This window comes from Sander lucioperca, chromosome 19, assembly GCF_008315115.2.
Source record: "Sander lucioperca isolate FBNREF2018 chromosome 19, SLUC_FBN_1.2, whole genome shotgun sequence".
NCBI classification, from domain to species: domain Eukaryota; kingdom Metazoa; phylum Chordata; class Actinopteri; order Perciformes; family Percidae; genus Sander; species Sander lucioperca.
The window spans coordinates 17588087-17616070 of record NC_050191.1 but is presented as its reverse complement, the minus strand read 5'-3'; the positions used below and the strand labels follow the sequence as shown (position 1 = coordinate 17616070).

At 40.1% G+C, this 27984-nt stretch overlaps 3 protein-coding genes and 1 long non-coding RNA gene across 8 annotated transcripts; 1 reads left to right on the top strand and 3 right to left on the bottom strand.

The window, feature by feature from the left end:
• Positions 1–11: 11 nt before the first annotated feature.
• On the bottom strand, positions 12–5868 carry LOC116066175 (leucine-rich repeat-containing protein 74A-like). 5 transcript variants are annotated; one of them, XM_031322075.2, is made up of 14 exons: positions 5718–5868; positions 4695–4906; positions 4418–4593; positions 3633–3737; positions 3378–3471; positions 3234–3283; positions 3052–3133; positions 1838–1923; positions 1549–1743; positions 1343–1438; positions 1105–1233; positions 829–933; positions 607–692; positions 12–117 (listed from the first exon to the last, which is right to left on the bottom strand). In XM_031322075.2, exons 2-14 carry the CDS (start codon positions 4861–4863, stop codon positions 96–98), a joined length of 1395 nt encoding a protein of 464 aa, XP_031177935.1. In that variant the 5' UTR covers positions 4864–4906; positions 5718–5868; the 3' UTR covers positions 12–95. The 5 variants fall into 5 exon arrangements, with proteins under 5 accessions (XP_031177935.1, XP_031177934.1, XP_035851045.1 ...); XM_031322074.2 differs by having other exon boundaries at positions 12–113; positions 4695–4895; positions 5718–5819; XM_035995152.1 differs by having other exon boundaries at positions 12–113; positions 4695–4907; positions 5718–5810.
• On the top strand, positions 4822–27008 carry LOC116066181. The gene is made up of 3 exons (XR_004108909.2): positions 4822–4919; positions 20738–20834; positions 26911–27008. It is a non-coding gene; the product is annotated as an uncharacterized LOC116066181 (long non-coding RNA).
• On the bottom strand, positions 7121–18292 carry LOC116066179 (jun dimerization protein 2-like). Its single transcript, XM_031322079.2, has 5 exons — positions 18089–18292; positions 16963–17015; positions 9293–9510; positions 8503–8607; positions 7121–8217 (listed from the first exon to the last, which is right to left on the bottom strand). The coding sequence occupies exons 3-5, from the start codon at positions 9485–9487 to the stop codon at positions 8026–8028; spliced, it is 492 nt and encodes a 163-aa protein (XP_031177939.1). The 5' UTR covers positions 9488–9510; positions 16963–17015; positions 18089–18292; the 3' UTR covers positions 7121–8025.
• LOC116066178 (proto-oncogene c-Fos-like) lies at positions 24785–27971 on the bottom strand. Its single transcript, XM_031322077.2, has 4 exons — positions 27659–27971; positions 26899–27096; positions 26276–26383; positions 24785–26080 (listed from the first exon to the last, which is right to left on the bottom strand). Exons 1-4 carry the CDS (start codon positions 27785–27787, stop codon positions 25367–25369), a joined length of 1149 nt encoding a protein of 382 aa, XP_031177937.1. The 5' UTR covers positions 27788–27971; the 3' UTR covers positions 24785–25366.
• Positions 27972–27984: the final 13 nt, after the last annotated feature.

Here is a 27984-nt window from a genome sequence, read left to right as displayed (position 1 = left end):
ACAAAATCAAATAACAGACTCCATTAACTTTTATTTGAAGATGTGTCCTCTGTTATCCCTAATCCTCATCTTGGTGGTGCTGTACTTCTCTGTATCTATGACAGCTCAGCAAACTGACAGCAACAAAGAGAGACCAGTGTGTTCACAAAATCTTAAGAGTGAAGGACAAACTACACTAAAACGGGCCATTGCATCTGAGCAATCGCCATGCACTGAAGACCGTGAGTAGTTTGAAAACTCTAGAAAAAGCTTGTAAAATTACTATTTTCCAAGGTCAACAATGAATAAGAAACATGTTTCCCACTTAACCCGCGTGATACGCAAGATTTATTCAGAAATGATCTACATGGTTGGACACCATAAAGGTAAGTGGGAAAGCATGTTTTCTTTTTCACGTGGATGACCTGGCCCTTTAAAAGTAATTATTTTGGTCCACCACAAACCTGTTTATTTTCTTTTTCTCTTAAAAAGTTACTTTATGAAAAAAGTTACTGATTAAGTTTCTTCTTGACTAGCAGAAAAAAAAGTACTTTGTTTGTCTGCAAGGTAAATATTGGATGACAGGACTATTATAATGATCCTACATACACCAGTTCACAGACTAACCTGTAGATGATGGTGGCTGTGCATTTCTTGTCAAACGTCCTGATCAACCACTCAAGCTGCCGCTGATCCAGAGGTATGTTAGCTGCCTGCGTGCATGACATCATTTTCTCCAATGCTCGATCATACAACAGTGAATATCTGAATACTTCAGACCAGTTAAGTGATGAACGACATGTAATGATGTGGTATTTTCAGTGTGACGTGAGAGATTGTTAGCCTGACCGTTACAGCTTTTCTGAAGGCAGCGGTGGAGACCTTCATGGTTCCTTCTTTATCCAAAGCTTGGAAGAAATCCATGGTGCTCTCATTTCGCTCTTCAAGGAATTTCTATGAAAGTATCCAGATCATGTTTTTCAAGAGTACACGTGCACAGAAATTATCTCTTTAGGAGCCTTGGGACTATTTCTGTAGATAGTTTTGTATATTTTTCATAGATAGTTTGGTAAATAAACTGTATTCTGTCACCGGATTTCTCTGCCTTTTATCATGACCGCTGACCTGAAAGATCTGGAGGGCGGATGAGTTCCTGGTGACAGAACTCATGGCGCTGTGTCGAACATCCAGAGCAGGACGCCCCTGACAGGCTTTTTCCAACAGCTCCACAAAGGCCTCACAGACAAACACTGTCTGCAGAACACACAGCATAGAAGTAGTATCATTACATATTCACATACAGACAAGATTCCTATTTACACAAGTTCATATGCGAAGGTGAAAATGGATTTACTTCACTTACAGAAATATCAATTTCCTCCACGGCTGATTTCATGTTGTTGGTAACTGTTTTGAGCAGCGTCAGCGCTCCGATATTTGTCAGGGGGTTATGGGAGAGCTGAACAACACAATACAGACAGACCAAACCTTACATTTAACATAAATGAATCAAACACAACATTAAAAAAAATAGCAGTGCTCCGGGATTTACCCTTTATGTGCGCTCACCTTGAGGACCCTGAGGGTGTCGTTGGTGGCCAGGCCCTGGCAGAGAAGTGTCACCGCCTGGTCGTCTATACGGTTACTGCTGAGGTCCAGCAGCACCAGTGTGCTGTTTTGTTTCAGTGCTTGACCCAGTGACTCTGCCTCGATGTGGCCAAAACCGTTCCATGACAGTTGGAGCTGCTTCAGAGTTGAGTTCACCTGGGGAAAAGACAATGACAAACGGCTATGATACCATTACACAGTGGTAGATATTCACCGAAGCCTTGTGCTTGAGTGTGTTAATGTTGGTCACCTTCAGCCCAGCACTCAGAGCCACTGCACCACCCATACGAAGGTGGTTCCAGCTCAAATTTAGGACTTCAATACCTACATTTGTGGCTATGAGAAAGGGGAAACAAATGTAAATTAAGAGCACAATACATTTGAAATCAGTAATATAAAGATAATATATAAGACATCAGTAGGTCTGGGCAATATATCAATATTATATCGATATATGAGGCTAGATATCGTCTTAAAGTTTGGATTTCGTAATATGACACGTGTTGTCTTTTTCTGGTTTTACAGGCTACAGTACAGTAAAGTGATGTCATTTTCTGAACTTACCAGACTTACTAGCCATTTTATTATTTGCCTTTACCCACTTAGTCATTGTATCCACATTACTGATGATTATTTATCAAAACTCCTTGTGTAAATATTTTGTAAAAGCACCAATAGTCAACCCTGCAATATCGCCGCAATATCGATATTGAGGTATTTGGTCAAAAATATCGTGATATTTGATTTTCTCCATATCGCCCAGCTCTAGACATCAGTATATACAGTCATATCCTTAGTGTTGGTTTTAACTGCTAAATATATGGTGAGGTCTTGGGGATTTGTGGTACGGACTGACAATGTCTGTACTGTAATTTAATGGTGCGATATTTGCATGGGACAACATGTTTGTTGTACTACTTAAATCCCTTTAACTGCCAGGCAGGTAACGAGCTGGGCAGGTGTAGTTAGCCGTGGCTAAGTCCTCTCTGTGATTACAGCGCTCCGTATGTTTCTCTGTGACTTTGTGTCATGAATTTAATCGTAATGTGTTATGAGTTTTGACATCACCACAACTGGACCCATGAAAATTAGACAGCTAATGATAGCCAGAACCCCGTATTTGTATAATATGAGACAAACCTAGCACAGAGTAAGAAGCACCATGACCACGTCAATGAGTCAGCAGGCGTTGAAATAACGCAAACGAAAAGTAACGCCTACTAGAAATCATTGGTAGCGAGCTAGGCTTTGCTGTTCCAACTTTATTTCCAAAATCAGTTTTATCTTCTTTTGAAAGATGTAAAAAACATATGCGCAATAGCTTTAATATAATTTTAATTTATAATTTTCTTATAGAAAAAGTGAAAAGAATTACATTTCCAGTTGATATCTATGTGTGAGTTTTATGAGAGAAATTCGAGGGATTCAATGGCATCAGCAGTGATCAGAAATGAGCTACTGTACCTAACATATGACCCAGGTGTTCTCCTCCTGTGTTACAGAACCTGTTGTGACTGAGGTCCAGCTCTTTGACCACATAGTCACCCTAAGAAGAAAGAAAATGTTGAAGCTTAACACAAATTTCGATGAGACAGTTTCTTAAATCATTAGCTAGAACATGGTTATGAATAATACTTTGTACTAACCTTCAAAGCATCAGCAAAGTATTTAACAGCAGAATCATCAAAATCATTTCCTAAGGGAAGGGGAAATTAATTTATTTACTAGTCCAAAAAGGACCTCTCTTATTTACATTGTGTTACAGTGATGAGAGGAGACGTGATGATCACCTGATAGTTTGAGGGATTTGATGTAGTAATTGTCTAACAGCATTTTGGAGATGATGTGTGCTCCTTCAAGCTGCAGCTGGTTGTTGGAAAGATTCTGAAATGAAGATGTTCAGTCATTTTGAGATGAAATAACCATTAGTGTATTCTAATTAGTTATTTTTTTAAAAGATGTTGTTCCTCTTGCAATTCATAGCAGACTACCAGGCATATTGTTCAGAACTGATGTATTCAATGTGATCGTTTTAGAATAGTTACTAGACTCTGGATGCTGTTTGTTTGAAGCATCTCCACCAGATAGCATGCCCCCTCGGCCCCAAGTCCGTTGTCCTCCAGCTCAAGGTTGGTGACGACAATGTCATTCTAAAACACGTAAAAAAAAAGAAGAAATTACTGCATTGCAGAATATGAAAAAAGTCTTCCTGTCTACATTTATAGACTGCATTGAAAAAGGATTTAAAACTATGTTCAGAGGGAAGAAATTTAGTAAAGAACAAAATAACTCCACCACAAATGAATGGACCTATCCATTACCTTACTTGGTAATGATGGTCATTTAATTTTGGTCATCATTATAGATGTAGTAGAAATGTATACTCTTTGTAATTATGTGCACTGTCTTATGTCCTCTTTTTTTTCTTGTGTGAAACGGTTGGAACTACCAGTTCCCAGCAGGTGTTACATTTATCAGAAGTGAGAACAGTAAGATTCTGCCTTCAACACAGTTAAAGGTTGAAAAAGATACTACCTAAAAAAGATAGATATGTGCTATGAATAAACGTAAAGCAACGTGTATTAATTAAAGGTCAATTGTTAGTCTCTGAGGGTGATGGATGTTTCTGTGACATATATTGTATGTACAAATATGACTGTTGAACTTGCTTCTGTATCTCTCAGCCTAGCCTGATGAGCTCAGAGATCCATTTGCAAATGATTGACTGAATATTGCAATGAACTCTTGTAAGACGATTCTCCTTTGGTGAAATTCATCTCTATTACGAATCATTTCCACGACAATAGATGAAGGGATTGAAGACCCCTACTTGCAAAACTATAGCCAGAGCTTTGGCCCCCAGAGGTCCCACACCATAGTGGTTCAGGTTGATACTGGCTTCACCCAAGTGACGGAGGAAGGAGGATACGGGAACGGACCCTGTCCACAAACAGGCCTGCAGGTACAGCTCTGCACAGGACAAACACTGTTTCTCATTGGTGGCATCTGAAAGGAACAAAACCGAAAAAGGAAGAAGAGAGAAAAGGTGAGGGGGTTGAAGACTAATGCATCTATTATTATTGAATGGTATGGTCACTTTAACCTACTGTCTGTTTCCAGATCAGTGTCCCACTCATCACCACTGTTGCCCTCTTGAGCCTGGGTTGGCTTCTCCTCGTCCTCCAGCTGATTCTGGCTTCCTGTGGGCAGGACTGACTGATCAGATGGCTGCTGCTCTTCCTCTTCCTCACTGATCTCCTCCCACTGATCCATCATCACAGCGCGAGATCCTGGTAGACTCCCTGTATCTGCAAGAAGCCCTGAGGAGAGAGGTGAGGTTTACTCAAGGTTTTCTGTAATGTTAGCAGTCTGAGCCGAAATAGTGTAGACATAAGATATACACCAGATTCAACACAATGTATACCGAGTTTAACCCTTGTGTTGTCCTCCGTCTGTTTTAACCTGTTTATGAAACATAAAGTATAAATTAAAGTATAAATTATCACCCAATTCTGCGTTACATCTTCTGAGTCAACTTCATTCCAACTTGTTACAACTAGTTTTACACTTCTTGTTGGAATTCAATGGTCAACAAACTTCATATATATGAAATTATACCTAATTTCTGAGTTTAAAAAAAGCAGAAATTATTAATTATTTTGACTAATTGTTAAGATAAGAAGACGTGTGTGAGTGGATAATCACGGATGGTTTGACGGTGTGTCAAAGTTTTGTCAGTAGCTATAACGTTACTGTTTTGAAACCATTTCATTTTTTTGGAACCATTCATGTTATATTTGGTTGAAAGAAACCCAAATTTAAGATATAGAAACTTTGAAAACGGGTCAAATTTGACTTTATGGTTCACTGTAACGTTAGCTAGCTAGCTAGCTAGTTAACGTGATTTTGTTTTTAGCTTCAGTTGTGTGACAATGAATGCGAGAAACTGCCGTTTCTAGCTAGTGTTACCATTAATTAACGTTAGCTAACATAGCTATAACGTTACTTCTCAGTAAGATTTATAAAAGAAAATAATAATTTTGATCCCTATTTAAAAGTAATATTCGTTAATTGTTTAACAGGCACGTAAAACTTCCGTTATTGTTGAGAGTAGAGAAACAGCCGCCTACCTGAGCGAATTGTGTCACTTTCTGAAAAGGTGTTTTTTAAAAAAAGATTAACGTTTAGGTTTAACCACAGGAAACCAACGGTTGTTGCTAGGGAGTTCAAATAAAATATAATAAAACAAATTATATATATATATAATTTATTTATATATACGGTATATATGAGCTCCGTACGTTTGTCTTTACAATAGCTGACCCATAGAATAAAATAGATTTCTATGAGATGACCACATATTATAGCTTTTTTTTATTGGTCCTACCAGACTCTCGTACATTTCATTTGTACAGAGAAGTAGGAGTACTGAAGGAAAATGAAAATTGAGCGGAAGTACGTAGGAGGGCGGAGCCAGGCTACACATATTAATCAATGACTCATTGATTAATGGATGAGGTCGATCATTGAATGAGGTCGAACCATTAATAATAATAATACAGTCTATGGGTTTAACTGATTTATCGGGTCTGCTGCAAATTATGCAGTTCACAAAACCTTCCACTAGATGGAGATGTTGACCGCAGTCTGAGCTGAAGCATACATAAGCTACTACCTGGCTACTACACAGTAGATACCATTCAGGACAATACCGTTCAATACCTCCCCGTTAAACTTTATGTTCCAAGAGTGTTTTATTAATCTCCATCAAAATAATAATTGTGAGTGTGAGAAATCACACATGACATTAATGGTGACCTTTTCCTGCTTTCCGAAATAAAATGTCAATCAGTGTAGGCCTAGTGAAGGTGAGGTTCTGTTGTCCTCCTTCAGCAACAATTTGTAATTACATTACAATAATAATCATTGTGCGATTGTGGCTCAGGAGGTAGAGCCTGTCATCCTTTAATCACAGTGTTGACAGTCCGAACTTTGGCTCCTCCTATCTACGCATCAAAGTGTCCCTGAGCAAGGCACTGAACCCCAAGTTGCTCTCAATGGGCAGGCCACCATCGCTGTGTGAATGTGTGTGTTAATGGGTGAATGAGAGGCAAAAATTGTGAAGCACGGAAAGGTAGAAAGGTGCTCTATACATTCAGACCATTTACCATTATATAACACTAGAAACAATGCTACTAAGTGCTTTTTAAAGTACATAAGTAAAAACAAAGATCAAAGAATGTAAGGGGGTTAAAGAAAGTGCATACATTCTAAAATGTAGCAATAATGCTGCAATCATCAAGCCTGGAGATAATAAAACCATGTTTCTGAGTTTTGCAAATGAAAGTAATGCCCAGATTTTGGCAACGTGCCTCAGCTGAAGAAATATGATTGCACAACTTATGTCATTTGATACTTCTCATGCCATGACTGGAAGGAACAAATACAAGGACTCATTTCACTGAAAAACATGTGAGATATTGCACGTCTGATGTAGTAAAAAAAAAACAAAAAAAACAAGACATGCTCCTTCTTGTAGTTAGAAAATAAAATTTTATCTATTCAGGGTAACAGAGTCATACATAGCAGATACAGGTCCAGAACAGACATTGAAATACTGCTCAGCTGAAAAGATTTCTGCTTGTTTTCACAGCTGTTTGACAGCGCAACATGACAGACACAGACTGAAAAGATTGAAAAGACAAATCACATCAAGTGATTAACAGGCATTTCATATATGTTTATGTATACAAAGCAGTATAAAACAAGTACAATAATGGACAGACAACAAGTCCAAAAAACAAGGGTGTAAACATTTTGTGTATATGTGCTTTTCATGACGCCAGCGTCACCACAAATCGGCTCAACCGGTAACTGCCATCGTCAAGGCAGGGTATAGAAATCAACATTACGAAAAAAAAAAAAAACTCCGTCTGGTGTCCTTGTATTGGGTATTGTATCCTAAAAACTCTACACCTGTATATTTCAGCTAGCATACAAAGGAAAGCTGCAGGACACTAAGCCTTTGTGGGCCTCTACATTGAAACAATGCCACACAATCTACTCAGGGCTTTTGTAACAGAGCACCATATTGATATTAGTGTGTTTCCTCAGCATTGTTTTCAGTCATACTGTTTCCATTGGTCCCTTTATGTAGAGATGGTTGAAGTAACAACTAGGCACAGTGGGTGTCAACAACAACACTTAATGCGGAGATGAAACTGGGTATTTCCAGTCTTCCAATGGACAGAGCCAGCTCATGTAGCAGTACTATGGACGCCCTACAACCTTAGGTCTTTGGGCAGAGTCTCCAAAAGTCTTCAGCTTGGAGCTCAAGTGCTTGTTTAGAAATGTATTGCCAGTTAAGTTTTTGTTTAAATGGCTGCCACGGTGGTGCCAGTTTGGGCGTCAGGGACTCCGCGTCCTGGTTTCCTGGTTTCACTTGGTGTCGGCGGACAGCTGCTCCAGCAGGGGGTTGGCCTCGCTCTCGGGTGTTTTGACGCTGTCGGTCCTCACGATGCAGGTGGGCCGGTGGAGATTGAGCATCACCATTAGCTGCTGCCTCTCCAGACGGAGCTCCTCGATCTGGGCCTTTAGGTCAGAGTTCACCATCTCCAGACGCTCCGATTCCTGGACAGAGACGTTGAATTATTAGATACTACTGGACAAATAAATTGTTGAGTACTTCAAAGTTGTTAATCCTAAACCTGTCAGGTTTTTTTTGTTATCACTTCTGAAAACCCTGACTTGAAGTTGTACAGTGATCTTGATTGCTTAAATCAGGCTGGTATTAGCCTGATTGTGTTAGCTCTTAAATCAGCGTTTCATGGTAACTGAAGTCAGGCTATTCTTGGCTATCTCTCTTAGCTGCTCTGCTGCTGCCCATCAGTATGCAGCGCTGTGTCATGAACTCACCCTTTGAAGGAAGTCAGTCCGTTCCTTCTTTTTGTTTCGGCATCGCGCTGCTGCTACCTTGTTTTTCTCTCGTCTCCGTTTCCTCCTTTCCTCATCTTCATCCATCTGCAAACACAATGTATTGTTAATATAAGAAACAGGCGTTGTATGACTATTTTATATGAAAATGACCAACAGTGGTGAACACCTAGATGGGAGAAAAAAAACTGTTGCAAACTCTACAGTAATTCTTGTTGTGAGCACTAGAGGGGGCACAATTCAACTTACAAAATGACCATACCAGTTTATCATGCCCACATACTGTAAATATGTATACTTATTACTTTAATCTAGTTTTAGGTAAGCTAGTTTAAAATGGCAGAGTCCCATAACCAATGCATCTACAACTACTGACAATAATATTTTATAGAATAGAGAGATACTATTTTATATATACCAAGCCTGCTGTTGGGACATTTAAATTGTAATTCATTGTAAAAACTCTTTTTATGAGCAACTGGCACCAGAGTATAAAATCACTTCAGTCATTATAAACCGCTCTCTTTCTTATTCTTTTCATCACTTCAGATTATGAACATAAATCAGAGCGGCTTGCATGTGACACTGAAATTAATCTTTCGGTTCTTTAGTCTGATGTCCTTTTTTAAGAAAATGCCTTGATAAAAGGCTTTGAAACATCCCGAATCTAATACCCTCCTTCTTCTCTCTACCCTCTGACTCTATGTAAATCTCTCACACACCCTTCTTCTACACTATTTTGTCTTTTCTCCTCTTCTCTCTTCCTCCTCACCTCTGTCTTGATGGCCAGCGGCCTCTTCCCCAGCCTCCCGAGGAAATGTAGCGGGGACAGCATGGTGCCCAGTTGGCGGAAGTCCGCCAGCTTGAGCTGATCAGTGAGTGTGGTGGCCGAGATGCCCGCCAGCGGGCCCAGGCAGGGCAGGGAGCCCGCCGCCAGCGAAGGGTCAGGTATCTGTCCCGGCATCATGTCCGACCCGGCCACCACCGCCGCTATGGGGGGAGAGCAAAGAGAAAGGGAACAATTAGGACAAGTGAATATGTAAAAAGAACGTCAAAATTCAATGCAACTTTTTCAGTACGGGGGGGGTGGGGGTTGTATGTTTTGTTTATTTTTATATAGATTTTAGACTTTTCATTCTCTGGTCGTAACATGAGGCTTATTCCATGATTATATTGCAGCCATCTGACAGTATCTTTTATCCCAATTGCGCTCTTAACGTGTTGGCATTCCACCCACAAAAAGATTAATTTACTGTCTTCTGTCTTGTCATCAAACATCTCTCTAAATACGGGTTTCTGTTTCCAAGAATGCATTCAAGCATTGACAGCTTTGACAGCTGTGTTATCTTCTTAGTGAGCAGCCGGTGAAAAAACAAACTTCACACCGTCGGCAGCTACACGCTCATCTCTGTAGTTTCACATGCAAAGGGAAGCCATGAAACCATTGGTGTGATCATGTAAATCAAGGGCTATCTTCTACACTTGTGCTTCTAATAATTTACAGAGTTTTTTGTCTGAAACGTTCAGATGTTCGGTTTTCGTGCAGAGGATTCAAAGGGTATCAAAAGCACTCGTGTCAAAAGAGAGCGGGGTAACACTCATGCATTCCACTGCCACCCTCTTTCAACAATTTTGGGTCATTCAGCTGGGTTGACCACAGCACTTTTTAATGTAATCAGGGAGGAATGAGGGACAGAGGGGAGAAAAAGGAGAACACGTGCAGGCCTAAAGGAAGTGGCTGGAGAATTAAGACGTCTCTCTAATTACTGTAAGACCGAGAGTTGGAAAACTTCTGATGGCCAAATAAAAAACAAATGTTACAGATGGGAACAGTGAAACATGAGCCGACCATACCCTGCAATCTCTGAGGAGAGGCAGGGTGAGACCAGTGAATTTTAGAAAAGTCAAACAAGAAATTGTTTCTCTAGTATTTATGTAGAATAATACACACTTACGATACATTTAGTAAAGTTAAAATAAAGTTAAAAAAAATAGATCCAGCAGCTCAAAGATAGAGGCAAACATTCAGCTGCAATTACACATTTTCTACTGATGAAATGTTACACTGAATAGAAACAGAGTCACTTTGTGAATCAGATTTAGTTTTTGACAAAACCCCTGCATGACTGATGCAACTGAACAACTGACACGTCAATAACTCTGTGCTGACAGAATATCAGCTAGGATTACCCGCTAAACCCAAAGCTACGAGGAGTTTTTAAAAGATGGATGATATCAGTGTGACTTCTAAATAACAGCATCTGCCTCCAGGGTACTAGGCCGAAGCTGAACCTCTGAACGTTGAGCACAAACCGAACAAAGCCCCTCTCATATGGAACCCACAAAGACGAGTATTGTGAGGTGCTGCCGAAACAGCTGACTTTGCTGGTGGGTGACTAGCTGACAGGCCGACTGTATTGTAAGTTAAACCAAGTTTTTCTTTCTTTGCTGCTTTTTTTTTTTTTTTTTTTTGGCAGGGCTGAAAGACTTACTCTATTACAAAAGTCATAGAAGAGGTAATGAAAAAAAACAAGGTTATGTAACTCTATTCTAATGTACTCCACCCTGGTTATGGGCTGGTCTCAAAGTGTTTTCACAGTTGGACTGGAGTTTACTGTCGAGCATGGTGGAAACCAAATCAGCCCACTTTTAGCGAGAGGGAATCAATTCTGAAGCGCAATAGTGGTTCTTTTCTGCTAAATGATTTAGACTCCTGAGATATATCTGTCACATTATGCTTCAATTTCATTTTTCCTACTGTCTTGTCTACATTATAACTCGTAGGTTTAACAATCAGTAGGCACAAAGTGATGGGTACTTTGGTGGGAGATTACTGCATTTAGTGTCTAAAATTCCTTTATTAATTATCTAAAACATGAAGTATTACAGACAGTACATTGACTGTCTGTCACATCTCTGCACTACTTTTGACCTGTTACTTACCACCTCCAGTCTGCATGATTTATTCGCTTCAAGGACAAGTTAGTGTGTGGAGCCAGTGTCCAATGAGGCATTTTATTATTTAAATCCTGACAGCCCCCTCCCTCTTTCTCTCCCTCTCTCCCACTGTATGTATACTCCCATTTACACTGCACTTGGCAGCAGCCTGTTGTTTTTGCTGGAGAGGAAAAGAACAAGACAGCCCTGGTAAAAATCTCTCTCAGACAAAATTCCCTCTCTCTCAAACTCCCTGGTGAGGTGGAGGACTGAAAGGTGCCAAGGCCTTTTCTTTCTGCACAGAGGCTGTCTAAGAACACGGCAAACCATATGGTAGCTAATCCTGGGGTGAATGAGAGAGGACTCTTAAATAATAGCCAGACAATAGTATAAATTGTTGGTCTGAAGTGACTGAACCAAATTTCACATCATATCTGATGACTTGTGACCTGAAAGAACAGCCACAGGAACTGAAACTAAAGGAATGACCAAGCAAATCGCTTTCAGAGCCAAAATGGAGTCCAATATCCAAGTTGGCCAGACACTCTGGACTGGTTTACAGACTCAGATTAGACTCCGTCCTTGACAAACTAAAAAAATAAGTCAATTCAGGAATAATCATATTTTATGTCTATGAGGCTGACTCATATGTAGTACATTGTAATGCAAGCCTGCTCAGTCAGACAAATTGCAAGGAAAGCCCCCATTCCATGCTATGGCTTGTTGAAGCATGCAGCTGAGACCAGACCTCCACTCACACACACAGAAATACTTCAGTATATAAACATACATAAACCTCATATTTGTCTGCATGACATCGGATCACACAAATCAAAAATCCCACAGAGGTAGTTTTGCCAGCGGCCTCCAAAATAAAGGTGAAATGCCGTCTGGTGCAAGACGCCTTCAATTATGAGACATAAAAGCGAGTTACGCACCATTGCAGACAATTTATAGTGCTGTTGTAAACTCAAACACTTAACAGACTTTTGACGTGCCTCGCTTTTGAGTTGAACTTGACTTTTAAGTCAAGTAGAAAGTGTGTTTTATGTTTAAGCTGTTCCGTCTCTTTCAACCTGCCACACAAGTGTCTTGAAATCCCCCTTGCAAAGTCAAGCCTCGAGACATGAAACCCTAAAGAAGTCTCATCTGTACAAGACAGGGAAAGTTTGCTGATGCATGTCTTGCACTGCGTAATTATACTCAAAAGCATGAGTCAAAGTGATTTTTACATTTGTCAAAAGAGGGGTATTTTTCTCCTTTTTTTTCTGTCGGCAGCAGCCTGCAGCTGAAGATTAGTGGTCAGCGTTTGATGATGCAACGCCATTTCTGTGCTTTTGCAGTCAAGCAGAAAAGCCAGTGCCACAGCTTTTAGGCCCACACTAGCCTCAAACAAAGACACCTACACAGCCCAGCACCGCTGCCTCTCAGGGCTAACTGAGAGGAGACGAGCTGAAGCCAAGGGCGGGGAGCGGAAATGTCACGTATTAGGTATGAAATATAGGACCGAACTCAATGCAGGTTCTGAATTCAGCCCAAAACTAATCTAACTGCATGTAAGCCGTGTTAGGGAAAACTCAGGAGCAGCTTGAGGATGGTTCGGGAGACTTTGATAACTTGCACAGAAGCATTTAATGAATCTCGATCGAGTAAATTTAGGATTAAGCAGTACAGTTCAACCGCAATGTAGTGTCACGTCGTGCAATCCCAGATCTGAAGTTCCTGTCTTCCTGAAGGAGTTTTTAAAGTCATGCTGGACAAGATTAGATTATTAGAGTTCCTTCTTCAGTCATCTATGCACGTATGAAAATGCTATTGGATCGTTTACAACTCTTCTTATCTACGTAACAAGTCACGTTGTTGTAGGTACCCCAGATCACATGCAGCACATTCATCTGTGACCGTCTGGGTCAAAGAAAATCTTATCCAGGGTTTCTATGTGTGCGTCACTACTGCAGTTTGTGTATGAGTATTAGATGTGTGTATGTGTATGAATGCAAGTGAGTGCGTGAGTTTATGTGTAAATATGTGTATGTAACTTTCTCCCCTGACCTTGGTGGGGATGGGAGCGCTTGAGGCAGCTCTGTCTTATCGTACAGCTGTTACGTCTCCTGTCATCTATGGAGGCAGACTTTAACTACTACTCTGCCTGAGACAGGTTATGACCTCCTGATGTTATGTTGGACACTGTCCTGAATAAGACCTGGGGTACCACTGTCTTAACAACTTAAACAGCATGAGTTCGTAAGCTGTACATTTTACCAAAAGCCGTAGATAGCTGGAAGTGTGTATGAAGAGTGTGTGTGTGCATGCGAGGGTTCCTAAATGTAATGTGCAGGCAGTCACTGTGTCTTAGTATATGTGTCCATTTCCTGAGTCATTCCTGAGAGCAATTAACAGTGCTTAGGAATTCAGCCCCTTACCAATAGCCAGCATCACGACTGGAGGCCCTATTATCCTCATCCCCTATAGAGACGGTGAAGGAGAGGGGTGCGATGGGGGTTACAGGGGGTTTTCAAAGGCTACACATTACCTTTATATACTGCTGCTTTTTTAAAAAGGAGCCCACCAACAACAAAGCTCAACCATTTTGGTGAATGAAAGCAGGAGTTAAAAGTATTTGCTTGCTAATGTATCTTTTCCTGAGACACAAAGTTAAATCTTTGTGCTGCCAGACTACTCAACTTTAAATCACTGGATCGTGGCATTACGGGAAAGACATGCACACTTTCCAAGATTCTATTTGACCACTTTTTGTCAGCATACTTTATTAAAGTCTAATTTTGAACTAATAAGGCATTGCGTGGCCCACACAAGAAAAACTCTTTCAAACAGCTTCTACAGCTCTAACTCGACACAAACGATGAAAGTGAACAATGAGCGCAAAGGCTCTGGCCAAGGCATGCTCTCCCAATCTCTGGCCAAGGTCTCGGCGATCATCATTACCGTCTGCACTCAGTCAGGCTGTGTTGAGTTACAGCCTTTCGCAATCCTCTGAGGAAACCAGGGAATTTGGCACAGACTTTCCTCGAGGACGGGACAGTCCAAATATACAGTATCAACATTCCTCCAACCCCTCATTATATTTTCATTGGCCGGACAAGACACAGGCATGAGAAGGGAAGAGACTGTAATAATGGCTGTTGTTCTGCGGTCATCTCCAGCCATTAAACTCAGGGGTGATGGTGTGTGGGAGTGGAAGTGATTATCACAACAGAAAATAGGATCTTTTTTCATTTCAGCTTTCATTTCTCTTTTGGCCGTTCTGATAAGCGAAACAGCTGCCACGGATAGAAGAAACCTTTCAAAATTCCTCTTGTGAAGATGACTAAACCTTCCCAAAGCAATTCAACGCAATTATGAACATTTAACCTTGCAATATTGTCAATGATGATGAGACCCTCAGCTGCAGCGATAATGAGCTAGCTTAATTTCCCCTCACAATTACAGTTTGGATGTCTCAGCAGTGAGCGAGCTGGAGTACAGTGCATGCAGAGGTCATCAATGAAATTACACAAAAGAGCAGTTAGTTTAACTATTGCATTTAATTGTAGACGTCAGCCTAAGAATGAAAAAAGGTTCAGGAAAATCGAAACACAAAGCACCTGCAGATATGCACAAGGCATGAGGACTGTGGCTGCCTTCATTCAAACATTACTATGTGATCATTGGCTGGATTCCTGCTTGGCCTGCTTCATGCCATTCAAACAGTCACACATCTATATTCTGCATCTGGGTGGTCCTGGTTGAATTATTATATTGTTACTATTTTTCTCCACGTTGTAAATCAGGATTAGGCTTTGCATGGCACTGAGCTTTGACTTGGCTCAGACATGGATTAAATGAATCAAAATACAAAATACAGACAAAAGCCATTTCAAATGTATGGGCTTCACATATGACCAATCCAAGGCAAGTTATGTTCAATCTCTGACAATAAGGTATTGGCCAACCGAGTCCAGAAAATCTGATATATTGCCGCCTGTTGAAGCAATCCGTTATTATGTAACATGTGGTTGTCACTTTAATGCTGTTTTATACTTTGTCCTCTGACATTTCCTCATCTGCCCCACGTCAAGCACACGCTTGCTCTGACTAAACAAGCCCCAGTGTCTGTGTCCTTTTGTTCATCTTCAATGACTGCAGGCAAAACGTCAATGTTTAGGTTGACATTCACTGACAAGACTGTTTTTTGTGCAAATAGAGAAAACTAGCTTCAAGTCCAAAAGGAATTCAGCAAATCTGGAAATCATGACCACGTACGCTCTTTAAAAAAACAAAACACTGGCTTTAATGTCTCTACTCTCAGTTACACCTTTGGACATTTGGGTGTTTGCTTCCACAGTGTACATCTAGTCTGTCCTGACACACTGATTTTACAAACCATGTGGAAAGGCTTATGGAGTCTACAATGTGATACTGATAATGTGATACACACAGCAGTGAATAGCTGCTCCCCCCAGCATTAGTATCATTGAGCCTAGCTGTTGCATAGTTGGCTCGCTCGCCTGCAATGCGTCTGCTGTCTATTCAGTGTACTGGGGTGCAGCTTGGCAATTCCAGCTCTCCAGAGACGCACTGGAAGGCATTTCTACTTAAAATAAACCGTGTGCGCCCACGTCCAACCTCTCAGCCCTGTGCTGCTTGTCGGCTCGCCAGCCCTTCCCCATTAACCCGCTGCAGCGTTCCAATTATGCAGAAACCATCCTATGGATGTGCCCTGGCAGGCGCTGGGACATTTAAACCCTCTGCAATACACGCGCGTTCATTTAGACACACGCAAACACAGATAAAGACACAAAAGAAACACATATATAAAAAGAACACACAAATAGTTTCCCGTGCATGGCATGTAGTTGTACGGGCGAGCGCTGCACCAGCTGAAGAGCATGCGCTCACTATATAGGAAAACACTGAACCTATGAACTTGCAAGTCACAAACCCATGCACATGATCAACCCCTACCCATCATATTTCCCATTCCATGATTGGCCTTTCACCTTCAGGCCAACAAAAGGCAGATAAGTAAAGCTAGACTAGATAAAGTTATTGTTACACAGTAAAGTGTAAATCTTTTAAAGGACCCTGATGTGGACAAGAGGATGATATTTTACGGCTTATCACAACAGCACCGGGGAAACAAAGAATTGCTGTAGTGATCAAGAAGAAATCTAATATTAGGGTATTTTTGTAGTATGCAAATTCCCATGTGAGGCCTGCACGCACACACAAACACACAAAGAGTTTCCCTTATCTAGTGCAGTTAAACATACAGAGCATGTGCACTATGATGGGCCAAAGCAAAGATTACAAATCTCAGCTCACATTCTTTGCTGTACTCACATGCTGCCAAACAAACTTCACACTTCATTTACATAACTTGTGTTTTAAGGTAAACCAGCTATGCAAAAAAAGTTTTTTTATTTTCATGCAGCAGAAGGAAATACTCGAGAGAGCATCCCTGATTAATTCAATCTAAAACTGTTTTAAATGCATAATACTTACTCAGAGAAAACTTGTCAGTCGTCTTCTGTCAATGATGCAACAGTGTTTGGACGCTGTAGAAAGGTAATAGGATATGTATTACTATCAGAGTATAAGTGTTGGTGTTGTTATGAGAGCTGAAACCAACACTTTTGATAATCGATTAATAGTTGACGTGAATAATGGCGCAAAAGTGACATTCTCTGGTTCCTGTTTACCAAATTTAAGGGTGTTCTTCTTTTTTCTGTTATGTCATTGTAAATGTTATATCTGAAGAAATCGTCTTCGTCTTTCTTGGGCTCTGGAAAACTGTGATGGCCAGTTATTGGTTTACAATATAATGATTCATCAGCCCTAATTGTTATTTCTCCGTCTATACCAACAGAGACACACTGCTATCTTACAGTCATTTTGTAAATCGGGTATTATTAGCTTGTTATATATCTTGCAGCTGCATGCAAAGTGGTGACTCTCAAGTAAAGAGTTGGACAGATGAACTGGGCGAGCTAGCCGATTGAAATGTAACAACAGTCTAGATAAATTATATGATTGTACAGCAAAAACAAAGTGTAATTCACATGTGTATTTAACGTTAAAGTATAAAACCTTGCCCGTGCAGATTGGTGCACCAGACTAGCTTAGCCTGCAGTTCAATTGAAACCCCACAGTGTGCGGCGTGTGTAGTGTTACATAATGTCTTCACAAGGCTAACCGACACTTCTCCTGTTTAGCAACACTGAAATTAAGACTCCCGAGATGAAAATACCTCCAGTCCGACACTATGTAACGTAATTTAGCTAACGGGTCTGTAAATAAGCTGGAAAGCGACAGTTGCTACAACAGTTGTAACAACAACGTATTTAACACAACAAAGCACGAAAACTTTAAGACTATTTAACAGACTTTTTTTTAACAGCAACTAAGTGAAAATAAGTCCTCATATATTTATATTAAATGATACAAAAACTCGTGTAACAAACAAAATCCAGCGTGTTGAGTCTCTCTACAGCGTGGTGAGAAAAGTGCAAAAAATGTGCAAATATTACAAGCCCGTACTAACATTAAGCTAACATTAACTAGCACAAAAACAAAGAGAGGAGAAAACAATAGCAACATGGCTCGACGGTTCACGCAGTCTTAACGTTACCTGTTGTGCGTCCAAAAATCCGCAGTAATAATGTGACGGTGCGGGAGTTCAGAGTCGGATGTAGGTTTTGGGACTAACTGAAGCCGTTGCATCAGCCCGTTTAAGTCTTGTCTGTGGTGAGAGCTCAGGAATGCGGAACTGCTGTCCCAGACGTAAGCATGGATGAAAATAATATAAGAGGAGGGCTGAAGACACAGAGGTTTGTTTGCTCCACCCCTAGCAACCAAATAACATACACAGACTGGATGAGAGGAAAGTTTCAGATAGTTAGAGACACGCCTACTACAGCCATAAACGAGTCAATAAATACAGTTGGCTATAAACACACATACAGTCATCTTAGCTGCTTGGTGTATTTGACTGTGACAGTAGGTGGAAGTGAAAAAATTGAGCCCTTGCCAACAATAGAATGCTTCATAAATATATCAGTCCCATTGGTAAATTATTTATAACCCATAGGTATCAAAAGACTAGGGGTTAGGAACCTCTGGTGTGGAGGATTGACACAGGGACACTTTACCCAGCAGCACATGCTATTATTAGTTTGTATTAGAGTTAAATGACATTAAAATCCCTCAGAACATACTATGTGTGCTTATTTTAGCATGGGGAAGAATATGGCTTCGTGCCTGATTACTTTTAGAAGATGTTTAACATGTTTAACGACAGGGAATTGAGATTGTCAACAGCCCATTATGGTTCCTGACATGAAAAGTACTCAAATACATCTTGCAGCCTACAAGTGACAAAAAAAACAACTAATTTAACACCTAGCCTACTATATAGTTCCAAATCAAATATTTAGGGTTTAAATCTTGACGACATGTTATGGTCTTATTTTCCAATAAAGAGAAGAGTACTCACTTCCTGTTTGGTCCCTCTAGGCTATTCACCTTTCAACTATGACAGAGTGTAACTTTGATTATTCTTAGGGCAAAAATGAAAGTACAGAACTGAAAAATCTTATTTTGACAACTGTTATGACACAATTTCATTGTTTTTATTTTACTTTCATCCTGTTAGTCATTTGTCCCTCAAATTTGCATTCAAATGTCTGTGCAGATGTATTCCTTTTTATTTTGTCTATTACATATATTTATAAGACTGAAAGAGAGACACACCATTGCTTTTCGCAGACGTATTTGCAGAGAGTGGACATCTTATTATTTCAGGTGGTAGAGGAAGTTAAATGCCTAAGTAATGCAGTAAATCTAGCAGGGTTCATACGTGTAGCTTTAGCTGCTGTGAAATCTAATTTTATTTTCTCTACTTAATACAACTGTTACTTGATTCATAACACATAATAACTAAAACTAACATGCACAAAACCATGTTGAAGTATTTCTGATGGAGGTCCAGAAAATTCCAGAGAAATCTGAATCCTCCTGCTGCTTCCCTCTAGTGTGGGCAGTTGTAACTACATCCCACTGGTCTGCTCTAACAAAACTGAAATGTGTCTGTTTAATAAAGCACATTATAGGGACATGAAATTATACTCTTAAAGCACTGAAAATAACCCTCTGAAATATAATGCTAAATTGCTTTTATCTCTCTCTCTCTCTCTCTCTCTCTCTCTCTCTCTCTCTCTCTCTCTCTCTCTCTCTCCTCTCTTTCATTTTAGTAATTTTAATGTTTGAAGTTGTGCATGAGTGTAATGTTTCACATAGCCTTGTTCCAAAATCTTAACCGAATCTACCTGTGGATTACTTTACAAATATCAATACCAAAGTCACAGCTGAACTGCAATATCATCCAAAAATAAATAAATGTGGGTGGTTATCATCAAATTGCACTAAAATATTGTGTTTTAGTATTTAATCAAGAACAACCCATTCATCCTGTGCACCTTTTTTTTTATCATATCCAGGTTTTTATCATTGCCATTATCTGAGGCTCAGAAGGGTTTTACATGATGCCATCTCAACTGTTCCACCTAGAACAAGCAGCTGAGTTATTAGAGGCTCACCAAAATACCCCACTCTGTTCCTTTTTTTAGATTCTAATTTGGTTCTGCTGTGATTTATGTCTCGCATCTGAGGGGAGGTCGGGGGGGGACGGTGCGTCACAGTCGCTCTTAACATAGATGACAAATTTTAGGGGAGTCATTTGGGGTTAATAAAGCAGAACTAAGCCAACAAGCAGACATATTTCATTAAACTGGAGGTTCCTGGACATCTGTAGCTGAGGCAGTAAGAGGTTTTCCCTTCGCAGGTGTAGACTTTCAGCTGAATTCCTCTGTGCCTGCAGGAAGGCAGCCAGAGATGTCACTCAGTACATTAACACATATGGTGCAGGGCCATTTGACACTTTAAGCCTTTCAGAGGGAAGTGTCCCTGCCAAGAACAATACACTTTGATAATGACACTGTGAAAAAATATACCAGTCTCCATATGCAGACCAAGTATGCAGAGCATGTTCATTTGTTCAACCCAAGTGTTTTAGGATTATCATGTAATGTGTAAGAATAGGCAAACATGACTAGAAGCACTGCTGTTATGTCTGTGAATAATAACAAGTGCAAGTAGTTCCTTTGTCCTGTTTAAGAGTTCAGAATCATATCTCAACATACAGATCAAGATCTTTATTTTTTGTCTGTTCCGAGCTTCCAGAAAGTCTTTGCATTAACACATAATCTTCTGTTTCCATCAGCTGCCCAAATGATGAATGGAGACAGAGAGCGGTTTGTGGTTTTGCAGCATTGCCACACTCAGGCAGAGTTCTTGCTGTGTGGGCATCAGAAGTCAAGGTAAAAACAATGAAACCGCTTTTTGCACAACCAAGCATGATGTTTTTCTGTCTCTTTTCATTTTTAGACAGGCATCTGCACACACGTTAGAATATGTGATGCTAAAACAGCTTCTGCTTCACACTTTACATTCCAGTTGACTATTAAACAAGATGTAAACACAGTCAGTCATATTTTCTCATTTTCTTCAACCTGATTAAAATCTGTAGGCTGAGTTTAAGTGTTTTGTCGTAATATTATCCAGTATCACATCTCTGGGAAATACCCACAAAATCAGACACCTCCAGACACAATCCTGACTCATCGTCCACCACACTGCAGACAGTATAGACAAACTTTATTTTTACGCATCGTTCAATTGAATTTTCTCCCTTCCTTCCTTTTTTCTTCTTTTATTTTTTAAATAATCTCAGACAGTTGTAGAACATGTCAAAATGTGTTTAGTAACGTGTAAAGATGAAGGCTATTTAAAACTGTATGACAGATGTCCTATGTTTTTTATTAATACAGAATGATATTTCCCCTTTTCTGACAAACAGTTGTTTAGAAGCAAATCAGATTTTGTCTTAGTTTAAAAATCAAAGTTTTATAAATAAAAAATAGTAAAATGCCAAAACATATTGTACATGATGAATACAATCAGTGTCTGAAACATATATATTTTTTACTATAACATATAAATTTTACTATAAAACATTCTCCTTTCCAATCACACAAACACGACATTCCTGATATCAAACCCAAAATACATGCTCTTCTTAATGAATTGAATTGTGATGCTGTAGCTTACTCCTCTCAACTCCATTCACAGATATCAAATCAATCACTTAATGCACCAATTGGGTGCTGGCATTGACTTTAAACCCTCTTCGTCTTCATCTCCCTCTCACAACAACAGGCTGTCGGCCTGCTGTAACACTGTAACGCTGTGTGAACACGTTTCCATTTGAGTAAAAGCTCCCTGTGTTATTAGTGCTGTGAGATTCACGGAGTAGTATCAAAAACAAACATTATTTTGTACAATGAAATGAAATCCTTGCAGTTTTATACATGTCAATAAGTTAATGGTACAGACGGTAGTCCTGAAAAACATATGAGTAATTTCAAAATAAAGTACCAAATCTGCACAAGATCTTTTTGAATATGTGTTCATGTTCGGATCTGTTTGGCACAATGACAATGCTCTCTCACAGCGTTACTCACGTCAGGTGACCCAGTCTTTCCAAACCCGTATGACATTGATTTATTCCTGTAAATATAGCACTTCCTTGGGAATATCACAGCAAGCAAGAAACCGAGTTGTCAGGAGGTGTATGAGGATGAGATAACAGAGGTGGAAACAGTGAGCACACAACAAATAATGGAAAGATAGAAATCAGGCAATGTGAGACTTACTGTATTACAGAGTGCTGATAATGCTGGGAGTTATCTCATCCTGAACCATTACTGCAGTAAGCTAACTTTTCCATGTTTTGTGTCTTATTAATTAGTCAGGGCAAGTCAATGCTTTACAATGCACAATTCACATTTGTTCAAGGTGCTTTAAAAGCACATAAAAACATACAACAATATAGGTGACGTGTACACAGATTGGAAGTACACTAGACAAAACAAAAAGTATGGAGGCTATACTAAGCTCTATCAAATGGAAACTAACAATCTTAAAGTTGTGACGTCAGTCCATATTCATAGGTGTGTGATAAGTGTAGATTTTGGTGTACATGTTATCATATTACTATCAATAAGTAAACCATTATAGACAATTTCCTGATTCCAAAAGCAGTTCAGATCTAATTAAAAACCAGCAAAGAGTAAAGTGTAACTAAAAGGGCTTTTCATGAAAAACATTTTGACATGTCACAGTAGGAAAAGCACAGGTTTAAATAATAAAATTGATGTTGGCTGAATTCCATTTAGCTGCTTCAAGTAAAATACTTTTTTTACTACGTTTATTTGACAACTACAGTTACTAGACTATTACTTAATATATATAATTTGTTTATGAAATACAATTGATTCTTCTTTACCCAACAGCATATAAATAAACTAAAATAGTTCAATTTCAACCAGCTACAATATTTAAATGCTGGTTACACATAAGATCATACATAACACATTAAAAGAATTTATTAGGCTATACAATAATCTAACCATTGGTGGAAGAAGTAGTCAGATATTTAACTTCTGTAAAAGTAGCAATAGGCTACAGTGTAGCAATACTTACAAGTAATGCATTTTTACGTAATTAAATGTACAAAAGTAATAGCATCAAGATATAGGCTAAATAACAAAAAAGTAATAGCCTAGTAGGCTACTTATACCGATGGGCCCATTTCAGAATAATGTATTATATTATTGAATTATAATTATTGAGGCATAATGTGTAGGCCTACATCACTTTACTACATATGCTGATGGGGAGCTTGTGAATTCACAATTCACCAAGGGATCAATAAAATGTGATATTTTACAACTTTGAAACAGGCCATGGAGGTCATCATCGCACTGGACACAGAGTTTGATGGAACAAGTGGACAAAGACATCAGAGCTGTTGACAGGCCCATCCATCATCACTCTTAAATAGCCGGGCACCAAGACATCACGCACACATGCGGTTGATAAAATGAAGCTCAGTTGTTTGATGCTTGACAGTGCTCACACTGTAGCTCCCCCTACTGATGAAAAATGCATAGACCTACTAGTTAGGCTACAGCTTATAAGTGCATCCACTGTGGTGCTATTGCTGCCGTGAGGACCAAAACCAAACAGGCTGTGGTCATTAAATGCCCTTTTTGCTGTTCCTAGAAAAGCTTCGGACCGTTAACTACACCCCTTATCATCATGCACGTGATGCCCGCTCTGTAATTGATGCGTCTGTTCGTCGCTTAACAGCACTGCTCCTGCTTCGAGTTTTTCCGGTAACTTTCTCCGGCCCCGAAATATGACACCCGTCACCATGGAAACAAAACAACTGCAATTACCCAAACATGGTCAACGGAAATGAAACGAAATAGGCTACGGCAATCGCGTGTTGTCGTCACGCGTAGCACGCACTGCGCTGCTGCTGTAGAATCGGATTCCCTTGACCGTGACAACAGAGGAGCCGAAAACGAGCTATGAATAAATAATTAACCTGTTTCTGCTGCTCCCACTCATTTTAAACACGGGTGAGTCCCCGGTGGTTGTGCTTTATGTAATCCTCTATCCAAAATAGGCTCACGGATATTTTTATGGACACAGCTGAAAATATTAATATTCCTGAGTTCATTCTTGACCCTCTTCTTGACGCTACATTTTCTAAAGATATCTTACATCATCTGTATTAGCAGATGAAGATTTGAACAGTTGTCATCAAATTGTAGATGTTAAGCTTTCTATTGTTGAGCTTTTCATCCATGTTGGCTTTTAAATTAGGTTGATTCTTGACCTTGGATATAGAAGTTGAGAAAACAATCCTACCACAGGGTCCTTTAACTAGCTGTTATGGAGCGTTTGATCATATGTCATGATCTTCTTATTTGACAGATATTGTTTGCTCAATTGTCACGGAATTGTAGTTGATGTTCAAATTTACTTTTTAATTATTCTCAAACATTTGAGGTCTTCGTGTCCATGTTGGCTTAAAAGCTGAGGTTCAAAATTCATTCTCAAACTCAGAAAACATGTCACCACAAGGTCCATTTAGTAGCTGTTTTGGAGCTATATTACACAGTCTTCCTCAGCAGACGAAGAGAAGTATTTGATGCCCAATTGAGACACTTTAAAGACAAGAAGGCCTTAAAGTGCTCAGAAAAAAAGCAATTGCAGGACTACTGAGCAAACTCCATCTGCTGATGAATATGATGTGATATGAAAGCTCCAGAACAGCTAAATGCTACTAAATTAACCTTGTGGCAAGATTGTTTATTCAAATGAATATTCCTGACAGAATGATAACAACAGCAAGACATCGTTTGTGGTTGTCTTATTTTATTTCCAGCGTTATACAATTTTTGCATCTGATCATTTTTGATAAGTAAAAAAATAAACTATGTCATAAAATACATCTTGATAAAATACATGACATGATCTTTTTTTATTATGGAAAAACTTGAAAGGAAATGTCATGTTAGGGGACACCTTACAGCAAGATGTGACACCTATACACTACACATTAGTAACCCTGCTATTTTCACTTGTTACAATACAACTTTGTCAACAGTATTACACACACATTATGCTATTGAGCATGATCTAACTTCACATGACATTTAAAAACACTAGATACCACCTCTTCTTGGATTACGGATGACTTGTATTTGCATGCATTTTTGTCCCCGGCGCAAAGTCTCACCTCAGAGAATCGCACCAGCAGTATGAAAGAAGTCAACCCGGTTACAGTCACAGAAAACATGTCATGTACACAACCTTTGATGTTTAGATTCACACAACATCAAAACTCACACTACAAAACATTGTTTTTAAGAGAGAGATCATAGCTTGCTGGCTGGTTAGAATACAATTACAGTATCATTGCATAACTTCTTTGCATTCACAAGGCCAGAAGTGTTGGAGAGTTAAGATCTTTCATTAACTCAGATGCACCGAGGCTGCCTTTGAGGCTCTCGAAACCCTCATCCAAGGAATCAATCTCAGAGTAATTAAAGGAAAACACTGTGCGGTAATTGCTACAAGTTGGACTGGAAGACATGACTGGTGTGCTCAACGATTCGAGGTCGTTTGCCACTGACTTGTACAGGGTTTCCCAGTCTGAGAGGCAGAAGGGGCTGCTCAGGTCTATGTCAGGGACAGATGCAGCCATCTCTGGACTCACTGCCATCTCTAGGCTGGGCACCAAGTCATCCAGGTCATCTCCTTTCAAGTCCTCCAGAGCCTCCTCTTCTGCACTCGAACACAGGAGGATGTTGGAGTTCCCCAAAATGGCTGCAGCAGGGATGCATGGGACAGTGTCCATGTCTTGACCAATAGAGGCTTCTCCGATGGTTGTGTTGCTCTCTGGGGGTTTTCCATTCTCTAACATGGACAGCAGCTGTGGGGAGGCCGGAGGATCCTGCAGCATTGTGTTAACATCATCTTCATTATTATCCTGCTCCTCATCATTATCATCATCATCATTGTCATTTACAGGAAGTTTGCAGGATGGTTTGTGGGAGACTAAGACCTGTTCCAGTCTCTCCTTCTCCCTCAGCAGGTCAGCTATCTCCGTCTGGAGCGCAGACTTCTCATCTTCGAGCTTGTCAGTTTCCTGAGGTGAAGAGGGACAAAATCAGAAAAAGACTTGGCATGAGAGAGGCATGACAACACTGCTGCCCTGCTGGTGCTCTGCAGTCATCCCTGCTGTGCCCCTATTGTCTTTATGTGACATGTCATAAAGTGATGTCCTCCGCTTTAGAGGAGTGCATATGCTGTGTGGATGTTCTCTATATGATTGCATACTTACAGCTTGCAGAGTGTCTATCAGCTCCCTCCGTCTGTTACGACACTTTGCTGCAGCAATCTTGTTCCTCTCTCTCCTGATCCTCCTCCTTTCTTCCTCCTCTTTGGAAGCCTAAAGTTAATCAGAAATAAGCAATTTAAATGTGCATCCTGCTGAGTTTTGCCATATCAGCACTTGGCTCTTTAGCACAATTTCACTTGCCAAAATAAAAGAAGAAGAAAAAAAAATCCTCCTTGCAGTGTATGCTGGGAATACTGATCTGGTCGGTGCAGACTCTTTCAGTCCAGGCGTTAAAATGCTGCACCACTGGCACGGTCTAGTCGGCAACGTGAGCGCGCACTTTTATGCAATTTCCCATCCCATTCATAAACAGTGCTGTGCTCGTTACTCCTAAAGTAATCGCTGCACCGATTAGACATAATCCAATCACCTGATGTGCTATTCCCTGCAGTCATTTATTGCACTACTCGTGTACGTTCACTTAAAAAAAAAAGAAAAGAAAAAATTGCATCCTCCTTCACGTCCTGTTGTCATTGATTGATTGATTGATTGATTGATTGATTGATTGACGTTATTTTTTAAACTGACATTTCATTACCCCCTCCCCGCCCTGTTTTCTTGCATACCTTTTCTTTCAGCCCTTTCCTGTTGGAGGGCTTTGCCTTGTTTGCCGCGGAAGACGACTGAGTTTTGTTTTTTGCACGGCGGGACGACGGGGAGACAGATGTGATGACTGTCGGCTGCACCATCCACCTTAGATCCGGCGAGGTTGAGATTGCAGTCACGGTCGGAACAAAGGAGTCTGCTGCACTGATCTCAGTATCCTGGAAAAACCCACATCACAGAGACATGCATATGCATGCAGTCAAACACTAATTTAGCTTATCTGATGAGAGAGGAACAACGTTCGTGGCTGACATTTAGACCATTTAAAATGGTACATCAATCATTTGGCTGAAAAATGGCAAAAAAAAGACAAAATCAATAACCTACTGTCTACGCTTCTATCAAAATCAGATACATGCCTTATCATCACGTCCTTATCACTCATTTTCATCATCATTATAATCACTCTAAAATGAAAGGTCACAAGCAAGACATGTCTGTGTATAGGCCTACAAACAATTTCCCTGAAATTATAGACTGAACATTCTAGCTGTTGCCTATTTGCGGATTTACAGATGCATGGAGACTATAGAGATTGCGTGTTTGTATAGAATCGTTCTCAGCACGGGACAGTAGAATGCTGTCTATGGAATGTTCTTGGATATGTGTGAACATTCTAGACTAGTCGCCCTTTTGCAACATATAGCTTATAGCTTTATGCGTGAATGATCCTGCAAGATTTGTGTGGAATATTTTTTGGATGGTCAGATCCGTTCCTACCTTGGCGCTGTCCACTGATGATGAAAGCGAGTCAGGAGGATGCTGGCTGCACCCAGGGGTGTCCCCGCCAGGCGATGCTGTGCTACAGCTGGACGATGAGTCGAACTCAGTGCTGGAGTCTGGATGCATGTTCCTCTCGTCTAAAATCACTGCATAAAAAGATAGAATAGTCTATCTAATCTAAGTAGAAAACTGATTCCTTAACCCCTTACTTATATTCCATTTGCCGGGTTCATAAATGGCACTGTGCAGATAGTGGAGAGGCCCGCCTTTTATAGTGAGCTGGAATTTTATGAATGAAATCTGTGTGGTGAGACCGAACCATC